Raw genomic sequence first — 12,525 nt, forward strand, 5'->3', positions numbered from 1 at the left:
CCCAACTCCTACCCTCGGGGCTCAGGGAACTCTGCATAAGAGGAAGCATTAAGGTTGTAAGTGCTAGCAGGAATGGATGACACCAAGACAACAGTTTCTTCTAGATGTAACAGCACGGACACACATAGGAACTCAGAGGCAGTGGCAGCCTACACAGGTCCGAGCCTATAGAGGGGTCCCAGTGCTAATAGAGGGAGGTGGCCATAGCTCACAATCATATCTAAGAAGCTATCTTTAATCAGTAATCACTTGCAAAAGATGAACAGTGTTTCCACTAGAGTCTCACTGGGCCTACAAAGGCCGGGTCTGTGCCCAGCAGTAAATGGCCAACACAAAATGAACTCCATGATATTTCTAAAGACTTTCTGTCTCATTGTTTTATTTGGGTAATGTTTAACCTTACTGATCTTTTGTTTGTGTATTATGGTTTACAATTTATGTTCCAATTGTGTATGTGAGTGTGTATGTGAGTCTGTGTATCTGTGTGTGAGTGTGTACATGTGTGTATGTGTGAGTGTGTTATGAATGTGTATATGTGTGTGTAAGTATATGAAAATATGTGTGTGAGTGTATCTGTGTGTACAAGTGAGTATGTGCATGTGTTTATTGTGTGTGTATGTGAGTATATGTATCTGTGTGTGAGTATGTATGTGTGAGTGTGTACATGTGTATATGTGTGTATGTGTGTATCTGTGTATGTGTGTGTATTCCTTTGTGTTGTGTTTTTCTTGTGCTTTTTCTTTATTTTGCTTGTTTTATTTTCCTGTTTGTTCTTTTAAAGAGAGAGAAAGAAAGAAGAAATAGAGTTGGAAGATTGGGGAGGTAAAGAAAATTATGGAAGAGATGAGTGAGAATAACTGTGATGTCAATATATTATATGAAAGAAATGTGTTTTCAATAAAAATAAACAAACATATCACTTTTCCCTTGATAAGCTTGACAGTTTCTAAATAAGACCGGAAACATTTTCTTCTGTACATTAATTGTAGTATTGATTGCAAGTGAAGATAGCAACCACAAAATTGTTTTAAGTAACTTACAGTTCATGACACATTACCTACAACATCATTATAATGCTACATAACGTAATGTAAGCCCTAGAGAGGCCATAAATGGCAGAATCTTAAAACGCATTGATAAGCCAATTCCAAATATGAATTATATTTACCTTTCTCATAAAACCTTCCTTGTGTTCTCATTTTTTTTTTTGCCTTCAAATCTAACTATACCCCACTGTCATTTAAAAACTCTACCCCATCTATTTCACGGTGTTCTTTCCATCTAATTCTCTGTAAGCAAAGCAACATGAGCTTGTCCCACATCATCTCAGGGTTTACAAGCTAGTCACAGTGCAAGCAGACCATGGTTGCATCCGTTTTCAGCTCTACTGTGGAAGAAAGAACCTATGCGCTGTGTATACTCCTCATGCTCTATACTGTGTCGTTAATAGTTTCTGTGGCAAAGCTGGCAATAACCTGAATCAATGCTATGTTACAGTAGAGGCTGGAAAATGAAGAGTGGTTAAAAAATAAATGAGCAAAGATACCAAAGGAAAAGAAACAGTTGAGCGCTCTAAATGGAGGTAAAAATACAATGTAACATTTCTGGGTCTGGGCAGCTATCAGTGTTAGATACAGAGCAAGCTGTCAATCAAAATGGGATTACTCCTCTTACAGACCCACTGGCTAGCACATGCTGCGGAGTGATGGGTAAGCTTTCTCAGGAATGTCAATTGGCTGGCATTCCTGGTGACATCACAGCAGTTGAATAAAACATAAAGTACTCGTTGTATAAATAAAATAAATGGCCATCCTTTCTCCTCTACAGAGATCAGCAGAGATATCATGAAGAGTGGGGATGGCTGTTAAGGACATCTGTACAAACACTCCCTCAAATACTCCTTGGTGGCTTGTCTGAATCCAGAACTGGCAAGTCTCACATCTTCATTGAAAGATATGAAAGAAATCACCCTGGTGATTACATTATTTCTTCTGAAAAAAAAAATAGAATACTTACTGTTTAGGAATGAATTTTAAGCCAATTACTATTGATCATTTATGATCTTTCTCATGAGGATTTTTTTCATATTTCCCTAAAACCATGTATTTGTTCAAAAATGAGGATGTTTGTGAGTTGCTAACATTAAGCTATTTTTGATAATGCCTCACTTAACCAGAATCTTGTTAATCTCATGCACACGAAAGGAAAGATTACTCAGAGGAGTTGAGCTTCCATGGGCTCCTATGTGTCATTTCTTAGAAATGAGTGAACAGTCAATGTCACTTATGTATGCCAATTGTCCCACAGCTGCACTGAATCTATAATTCTGCCTACGAACAGAATTCTACGTGACAGAGGATGACCCGCAGCCTTAGAAATAAAACATATATTGTAGAAATTACACATAGAGTTTTGCTTTGTGCTAGTTTGAAGTGGGAAGTCCCTAGGGTATAGGAAGAAAAGGTTAGCCCAGTGTGTGTGTGTGTATGTGTGTATGTGTGTGTGTGTGTGTGTGTGTGTGTAACTCCCAGTAATCTATCATCCATTTGTGTCTATCCTGCTATCCCAGGAGAGCAGAAGGGAAGACACACTCTCAATGGTGTTAGAATCGTGGAAGGTTGCTCCTCCCTCCAGAGCATTTTAATTTTGCGCAACACGCAGTTTATAATTTTTAATTTATATTCAGAAATAGTGTTCTCCCGGGCTCTGAGACTGCACTCAACCTCTGCCTGTGACACTTCAAAGGGTTTGCTCTTGCTACTTTATAGTTGAAATGTGTGGTTCTCACTTTCTTCAAATCAAATGGGATGTCTTGAACAAGATGTGGTAAATCTCTAAACATAAAGGAGTGTTTTGAATAGCAGTGAGACTTAAAACAGTATCAGTTAAACAGAAGCTGCAGAAAGCATACATTTATATCATTCTTAAATTTCAGTTCTTCAGCGATCTAACTGAAGCTTGGAGACAGAAAATTTCCTACTATATATCTCCAAACTTCTGAGGCTCTTGTAAACTTGCTAACACTGAAGAGGATACAAATACACATTACTTTATCTATTTATTCCATTATGCAAATTTTTCCTAGCTGACCATTATTTCCTGATCTAACATGTGGGAATAGAAATGTTGAGTGGGTTTCCTACCATTAAAGGTCTTACAATTTGGAGCAGAGGTCACCAAATAAACATTTAGCATTTTATGAGCAGTAATTTAGTATTATATATGAGCAGTAATAGCTCAAGTACTGGAATAGATAAAGGAACAGAAACCCTACAGGACAGCAAATTAAAATTAGTGTCTATTGTTAAGTGAATATTTCTAGCAGTAAGAGAGAGGAAAGCACTGGTAAGCATTTCTGGAAACTATATGATTTTCTGAAACCAACATCAAAGTATAAGAAAAAATTCAATTATAATATTTTAAAATTATGCATGCAGCACTTGTCTTCTGAAAACATCCTTGGAACCAGGTTATTATTTTGCACTGGTGTGGATGCAGCTAAATTATAGGCTTCTTGATTCAAGGGACTAAGTCTGTAGAAATGGTTACAAAGCTAAAATCTGAAAAATAGTTATGGTAAAACATTGTCACTGTTTCAGTGTTCAGTGGAATCAGAATTAGATTTTTGTAAGTAAATTCAGTAGGTGAAGCCAGCATGCTCAGCCAATGGAATGATCTGATTACTTATTTTACTTGCTGAAAACCTGTCATTGTCATTGTCATTGTCATCATCATCGTCATCGTCATCATCATCATCAATTAATCATCAGATATTTCAGTAATCACTAAGAACTGAGGATGTGAACTAAAGCTTTCTCCTACAGAAAAGCAAACCTGGGTAAGTTTTAAAAACAACTCTAATGCTTTAAATCAGAGACTTCTTCTAGGAAAGATAACTTAATAGAGTAGACCATTGCCTGAGAAATCATTTATCACCCTCATGGAAGCAATCGGCTCACCAGGCACCCAAGTCACAAGTGCCAAGATCAAAGGCCCTAAGACTTTGAGCCTCCTGTATAGAAGAACAGAACCATTAGGCCACACATCAATTATACTCTTAAACTTAATGATCTCCTAAACTCTTCATTTATCATTTCTACTTTGTTCTAATTTCTCTTTGTAGTTCTATCTTGCCCAGTTGCGAGTTTTTTGATAGCAGAAGTTGATTAACCCAGTGGGTAGTGGGTGTTCTTGATACTGGTATGCTAATAGATCACAGTGGACAGTGGGCAGCAGGTACTCCTTGCTATTGACTGCTATGAACTTTTGCTTATTTTCCAAGCTGTGACAAGCTAGTTACAAAAGTGTTTTAACATCCCGGGGAAGGAGCTCCTGAGCAAAGGGACATTGCTTCCAAAGTTAATTTATTCTTTTTTCCAGATGTCATAGTCACAACAAGCTTTATATAGCTTGTTGCTGCTGGAACTGAAAATTGTTATGACCACTACTGATTTTTTAATATAAAATATTGTTTTAGAAATAGTATGCATATTAGCACTGAGAAATAATTTTAAGTCACTTGCATGATTTAAGGCTTTAATCTTTTTAGACTTTTCTTTTCAATAATAGCTCATTTAATATGTTTATTTGCATTTTCTAGAAACTATTAGTAGCATAAGTTCCTTCATAATAAAAAAATAAATCTTAACATTCTGCTTAGAAAGAAAAAAAATGGAAAGAATTGTAGATTTTATACAGAGTGTTTTATACTGGTGTTATTATTTTTGACTATAATAATTTAACAACCTTAAGAAAAAATGTCCTTAATTTCTGCTAAAATTATATATTAGTTGAAAGCCCTGTGTCTTGATTGGCAACTTGGGATGTTTAGAAATAGGTCAACACTCTACGTGATTAAAGAAAAATCTTCTAAATACATCTGAAAGAGATACTGAGATTTATGTTTATAAAAATATGTTATATGTGGGCTTAGCTATTTGCTTATAAAATAGCCATGCATAAATAAAACAGAAATGCATGAATATGAAACCTTTCCCACACAAAATTCAACTTAAATAAGGATCCTGTACGATGGTTCAGGATTCCAAATGCAAACACCTCTGCATGTGCTTAGCGTCCAGGCTGGATAAATTCGCAAACAGTAAACATTTGAACTCTAACTAAAAAGCGTATCGTCAGCTTTCTACTTTCATCAGGGGTCACATAAAACATGATTGGTAGACAGTAGATGTATAGTCAGTTAGCAAGAACTCCGGAAAGGAGGAGAGGGATCCTCATGATCTAGCTGCTATCTAGGGAATGGCGCATTTTTCTAACCTCAACCCACAGCATCCGCCAGCGTCTCTACTTACAGGTGGGTCCGCGTCTTCAGCATAAACGGTGGTGATGGGTGTCCCCTTGACCGCATCTGGAGCCACCATCCCCTTGTAGATGCGTTTGCTAAACACTGGAGGGTAGTCATTCATGTCCTGTAAAGTGGAATTGAGAGTTTAGTGCTGTGGCCAAAGGAGCCCGGGGAACCGATTAGGTCGATTGGGTTCTTCAAGTCATGCAACCGATTTACCAAGGTCAGTTTCATCTTCCCAGACCCATGTGTCTCCCTACTGACGCCCTAGAGAAGTTGGGACCCTTTATCAGTGTGTGTGATATTAGCTGAAGGTCACCCTCAGAATATCACATGCTTTCAAGGCTCAAGCACTGATGCTTGGAATGTCCTCCAGGCTATCCCTAAAGGTATGATGTAAATTATTTTTTTCCCTCCCAAGATGCCTAGCTTTATTTCTTATTAGTTTTGATATTTTTTATTATTTATTTATTTATTTATTTATTTATTTATTATTTATTTATTTACTTATTTATTTTAAACTCCAGATTTTTATTCCCCTCCTGGTTCACCCTTCCACTGTTCCACATCCCATACTTCCTCCCCATCCCCCCTCCACAAGGATGTTCCCATCCCCACCCCACTCCTTGGGGCCTCCAGTCTCTTGAGGGTTAGGTACACCTTCTTTGAACCCAGACCCTGCAGTCCTCTGCTGCATATGTGTTAGGGGGCCTCATATCAGCCTGTGTATGCTGCCTGGTTGGTGGTCCAGTGTTTGAGAGATCTTGGGGGTCCAGGTTAATTGAGACTGCTGATCCTCCTACAGGGTTACCTTCCTCCTCCTCAGCTTCTTCCAACTTTTCCCGAAATTCAACCACAGGGGTCAGTAGCGTCTGCCCATTGGTTGGGTGCAAATATCTGCATCTGACTCTTTCAGCTGCTTGTTGGGTCTAAATGCTAACTTTGAAAAATGCAAAGAGAATTTTTGCCTGGTGTGAATGTATAAGCATTCCTGTGTGCCAATTCAGCATGTGTGTTGGGTGGGGCATGCGTGTGTTCACAAGTGCATTTGAAGGCTAAAAGTACGTCTTCAGGTGCACTTCTGTGGATGCTTGCACTTCCTTTTATGAAGAGTGGTCAATAACTAGCCTGGGACTTCCCAGCAGGTTAGACTGGCTGGTTTATGAGTCTCAGAGATTTGTCCATCCCTGCCTACCCAAAACTAAACAAACATATGCCACCAAGCCCAGTGGTTTTCTCCCCTTCTTCTTCCCCCTTTTTTTCTGTAGGCTCTGGGTCTTGAATTCAGGCTTTCATACCCACAAGTCAGAGCTCACCACAAACAAGCTATCACTGGCCACCTGGCTCTAAATGTGATTTTTTTTTTTAAAGTTACTTTCTGAGCCAGATGTTGGAGCTCACCTTTTTAATCCCAGCACTCAAGAGGCAGAGGCAGGCAGATCTCCAAGTTCCAGGCTAGAGAGAATTCCTGGACAGCCAGGGCTACACAGAGAAACCCTGTTCCCTATTCCTCACCCCCCCCCCCAGCAAATACAGTCCAGGAAACCATGATAAATTTGTTATTTGTTTTGTTGTTTCTTTTTTTAAAACTTCTCTGTGTTCTTACACAGGTTAGAATATCCCACATACTTTATATGATTATATGAGTAAACTGTGAAATGTTCTTTATTTCAACTTTCATTTTAATGAATATAAAATAATAAGAGGAGGAAGTCTTCCCTGAAGCACACTACAGTGATGGTGTTCGCAATTACATATGCTTACAGATAGAATGCAGTGTTAATTTACTTAAGGGAAAATTTGAAAGCAATTTATTTATCTGCATCTCATTTCACTGTGGCAGTGAAGGCTTACTGCCAGTCTTTGAGTAGATACTAAGTTACGGCCATGATAACTAAGTACTGGATACTATACTATTCGATACTATCTGACTCCAGATAAAGACATATCTCTGAAAACTCTCCTAACCATAATTTGACAAATAAAGATGGTGGTCCAGACAGGTACTGACTGGTCTGAATTGATATAATTATTTGTAAGAGTCAAAAACAATAAATCAATTCCTCTGAGCGGACAAAGATTTTTTTTTAATCATCTTATCATTTAGGGAACTGCATGTCATTTTTTTTTCTGACATAATATTTACTACAACAACTGCTTTAATGTTTGATGAAGCATCACATCTTGGATTGTTTGGGGTGCTTCAGGTCAAACACATTTAGGTTCTACACAAATTTGCCAATTATCATTACTCCTTTCCAAGGCACCTTTTAAAATTTACTCGTAAATGAAGGTGGTAAAACACTCTATTCATTCTTTCATGTGTTCGGACACATCTTTTCTACCCGATTGTTGTGTGTAGTTTTATGTTAGCGCCTTCGCTCTGGGGTCAGCCATGTCACCAGCCCCCATCTGGCTTCCCTTGCATCCACAGACAAAAGGCACATAGTTTGCTCCTTTATAACTTGTCTTTTTGGCACAATTGTTGGGCGCTGATATTTGCCTGGAAAAGCGTGCCCTAAAACCAATGTATTATCTCCATCTCCCCACCTGCCCTAAACTTCAGTGACTAGTCCTACCTAGCCCCTGTCAAACATCCGTGGCCACCCACCTGTAGTGATGGCCACAGGCCACGAATCCCCCAAAGGTTTCACGTGGTTGCTGTGTTCCACTTCCTTCAAAGCATTGCAGAAACTCTTCTCTCTTTCCTTCTGTCTGCCTTTTCCTCCTGTGACCCAGAAACCCTTCCTGTACCTTCCACACAGCAATTGCTCCCACCCTCACCCCTACCCCCACCCCTGGCTTTCTTTACAGACAAATCAAGAACCAATTGGGGAACAGGACCCTATTAGCATCAGAACCGTCCCTTTCACCCAATGCTAGCCTGAAATGTACTAATTAACCAACTGTAAATTTCTCTTTTTGCAGAAATGGTCGGGGTTGGTTACGTGCGAGAAACAAGGCAAGTTTCCTTTCATGTGTACAATACAGTAGGCCGAGTAAGAAGAACCTGAAGGCATTATCTAGAAACAGTGCCCCAACAGTTAGCAAAATTGAAAAAATAAAAGGTATGGCCTCAGACATGTGGTGTTCACAACCTCTTCTTTAAAAGAAAGACTTCATTTACGAGTTCTGCAGGGAAGAATCTGACTTAGCAAATGGACTTAGAAACTCTGGCTCTCCATGACAAGTGGTGTAAAGGACTCATCTGGGGATTCAGGCAGGGAAAATGGAGGACGCTTTGGCATACACACTCTCCATTGATTTTGTGGGAGGCTCCCAGAGACTGAATCACCAACAAAAGAGCTAGCACAGGCTGAACCTAGGCCCTCCCGCATATATGTAGCAGACAAGCAGCTTGGTCTTCATGTGGGTTCCCCCAACAACTAGAGCAGGGACTGTCCATGAGCCCGTTGCCTGCCTGCCTGTAGATCCCATGCCCCTAAATGGACAGCCTTGTCTGGCCTCAGTGGGACAGGATGTGCCTAGTCCTCGAGCGACTTTATGTGCGGGTTAGTGGTGGTAGTGGTGGTGGTGGTACATGACTTTATGTTCCTGGGGTGAGTAATACCCAGAGGGGGGCTTACCATTCTCAAAAGAAAGGTGGAATGGCAGAGAGCTGATATTGTGTTCTAGTGGGAATAAATAGATACATTAAAAACAAATAGTGAATAATTTAGTGAGTGTATTTTATAACTAAAGATGGGAGTCCACATGCACCCTTAAATTGTAACTTCTAGAGGTTATAAAAGGAGAACCCAACATTGCATGTTTAACTATATGACTTTCCAAAGGTTGATAAACTCAGTGTGCTCCTGTTTTTTGTTTTTGTTTGTTTGTTTGTGTTTTTGTTTTGCAGCTTATCTCTGTCCCTCTGGCCCAAGGAAACGTCAATTGTCAGAAGATTCGACTCTCTTGTGGTGGTATAGCAGGATGATAGCAGGGTGTATTTTCCTACTTGCATCAATTCAGTTCTTGGTGGTATGGAGAGAAAAGATCCTTTTTTTTTTCTTCTAGGCAGGTATTGGCAGGTTCACGTTTGTGAATTCACACTGGGTGTTATGACACCCATCCTCATAAAATGATTACACACACGCCAAAGGTTATAATAACAGAAGACCATTAAGAGATTGCTTATCCCGCTCATTATTTTGTTTGCCATTGACAGCATGAAGAATAAATCAATATCATTATAATGTAGCAGTATTTCTTTTCATGGCTTACTCTACATGTGTTAGGCTTATGATCTCTATTGTGGGTGAAATATGTGACAGATTGCCCATCATTCTCCCACAATGCACTGTTTTGGGTGAGCCAGTTTATTGGAATGCAATGCCAACACGCATAATCAATAGTTCATTATATTTATGCTTCAGGGCCATCAAAGAAAAAAAACCTCTCCTGGTGTGCAAGGGTTCTATTACGCAGTTAAATTAAAAGCTCAACTCTACCACTAGAGGGCAGTATTGGCAAAAGGAAAGATTTCTTCTTCTGCCCTATAGTTAATTTTATCATTAAAACCCATTATAGTTTGCTTCCTGTGGTTATATTTGTTGATCTGAACAAAAATTAGTTTTTGTATTCCAATAGAGCATTCCAACTGTTGCCATGGCTTTCAACGAAAACAACACCAGGCATCTCTCACTGTGTTATTTTTTAACCAGTAAAGCTTGTAATTTGAATCCATGTATCCTACAAATAAGATGTGACCTCAAGTTATTGTTAGCTAGATGGAAGAAAAACATGAGTTTTATGTATTCATTTTCAAAATGAAAGTCTAAAATAATCACGCAAGCCATTTTATTTTATTTTATTTTATTTTTTGTTGTTCATACCAAAGGGTAGATTTGAGGGGAAAAAAAAAATTGAATAGCATTCCAGGATGCTGTATGCTATCTGGCCAGCTTAGCTTATAAATGAATAGCAAACTAAAATAAAAAATGAACACAGAAACTAAATATAAAGATATGACTAACATGATGTGTTTTATAAAAAAAATAAATTGTAGTCTAAATCTTCTCCAGTTCCGACCCTCTCCCCAAGAAATAAGTGATGTGAAACCAAGAGTGTATCTACCTCTATGCTTCTGACAATTCTGTATGCCAAGGGCACTGACTTTTGGGCCACCCTGCCCTCCTCCAACTCTTCTCAGTTAAGGACAGTTGGCTCTATTTTCTGTGTCAATTAGGTCTATTCCTGGCTGCCAGAGTCCATGCAGGAGCGTTACAGTCTTTGTGTCCTGTTTTCTGTCTTCTGTTTCTTGGGTTATGCTGACTTCTCTCATCCCTGAACTCCTGAATGTGCTGTCAAGAAGTGGGTACGTTTAGACAAATGGTGTGTTTTCCTGCTTCGAATTGGGGATCTTCTTAAATAGAAGTCAAATTCTTTGATATTTTCATAGTTTTTGAAGACTAAACTCATCACTGAAGATTCTTGGTTGTCACGTGCGATGGCTGTTCATGGCAACTTGACTACCTGTGGAATTAACTAGAATTCAAAGTCGGAGGTTGCAGCAGGAACGGAGGGGCCACCTTTACGGGGGCCACACAGCTGCAAAAGCTGCTCCTGCAGGAGGATCTAATTGAGGACTGCCTGAGAGACCAAGGATTGCAGCCACAGACAATGCCAGCCAATCGGGAACTGCAGTTTAGAAGAGATGCTTCCTTGGGACCAATGGAGGCGCAAGTGGAAGGGATTAAAGGAACTTGCGGTAGTGTTCAGATGAGCTCGCAGCTCCCAAAGTCTGTGTAATGGACTTCATGCCATCTCAACTCCAACCTCCACGGACAGGACAGGTAGAGCCAGGTAACAAGGAGTAGTGCAGGGCACAGGCAGCGGGAGAGTACCCCCGTGAGATAATTTTTACTTAATCTGAAGTAGGTAGATCCAGTTCTAATCTGGGTCTTTGGGGTGGGAAGATGCATGTCTTTAATGAAAGCCACACTTTCTGCCGGAAGCTTGTATGAGGAAGCTTTCGCTTTTTTCCTGATTCTTTCTGCCCTAGCTAGCAAGTCCATTTCTTCAGTTATTAATGCTTATTTCTTTAGGATTCCAGTGTATACGGAAGACAAGCTGAGACATCCAGCCGTGGGGAACGAGCAAGCATCCTTCCTCCACGGTCTCTGCACCAGCTGCTGCCTCCAGGTTCTTACCCTGAGTGAGTTCCTGTCTTGACTTCCTTTGATGGTCCACTGTGATGTGGAATTATAAGCTGAATAAACCCTTTACTCCCCAACTTGCTTTTAGTCATGATGGTTCATAACATCAATAGTAAGTAACTCTAAGACACCTAGATTTGTTAGGGGACCATGGGATTTCTGAGTTGGTAATCTTTTTGTTGCAACCAAGTATCTGAGAAAAACTAAAGGAGGATTGATCTATTTTGTGTTACAGTTCTGAGTTTGAAGAGCATTATAGACCAGAGCTTTGTACTTCACCGTGGCCAAAAAATAAGGAAAGAGAGATCTTAATTTAAGCAGAGACCCTCCCTAATTCATTCTTCTAGAATCTGTTAGTAAATTAATCCCTTCATGAGGTCAGTGCCCTTGGGAACCAATAAACAAGATCCCTGATTCTCAATATTCTTGCACTATATACCAAAAGAACTTTTGAGGAACACTGAAACTCCAACCAAGATACTACAGGCCTACGTTCTGTAATACACAGACACACAGACACAGACAGACAGACACACACACACAGATATATGTATGTATGTATATGTATGTATATATGTATGTATATGTATGTGTATATATGTGTGTATATATATATATGATAAAGGCGGACACAAATTTTATTGGAATATTTTAGGGAAGAAGACTTGAACTGAATTTTCACTAAAAACAAGACAAACCAGCTGGACATGTTAATACACACCTTTAATGGAAGCACTCAGGAGACAGAGGCACAAGGATCTCTAAGTTAGAGGCCAGCCTGATCTACAGAAACAGCTCCAGACAGCAGGAGCTCCACAGAGAAACCTTGTCTCAGAAAAAGAAACAAAATCCAACCAACCAACCATCCAAACACAAAACTATTCAGACAACCAAACAAAATAAAACATACAAAATGAAGCAAAGAACAAAAGGACCACTTTCTGAAGGTAATTTTCAACAAACCTCCATATTTGTGTCAAGAACTGGTAAGACAGAAAAAAGGTAGAATTTATAGCTGTATTTAAAACAACAATCCATTCAATATTCAGCCATACAAATATT

The 12,525-nt window shown here is 39.4% G+C and overlaps 1 protein-coding gene across 5 annotated transcripts in view; it reads right to left on the reverse strand.

Moving 5' to 3' along the window:
- Pcdh15 (protocadherin related 15) overlaps nucleotides 1-12,525 on the reverse strand; it is an 840,767-nt gene that overhangs the window by 184,788 nt on the left and 643,454 nt on the right. For all 5 annotated transcript variants that reach the window (XR_007974376.1, XM_052163513.1, XM_052163511.1 and 2 more), the window contains exon 21: nucleotides 5,313-5,429. Coding sequence is in view for 4 of the 5 variants with exons in the window: in XM_052163513.1 (XP_052019473.1) it covers nucleotides 5,313-5,429 (117 nt within the window). In the remaining variant the exon portion in view is untranslated. The remainder of the gene's footprint in view (nucleotides 1-5,312; nucleotides 5,430-12,525) is intronic.

Source organism: Apodemus sylvaticus, chromosome 19 (assembly GCF_947179515.1).
Source record: "Apodemus sylvaticus chromosome 19, mApoSyl1.1, whole genome shotgun sequence".
NCBI lineage: Eukaryota > Metazoa > Chordata > Mammalia > Rodentia > Muridae > Apodemus > Apodemus sylvaticus.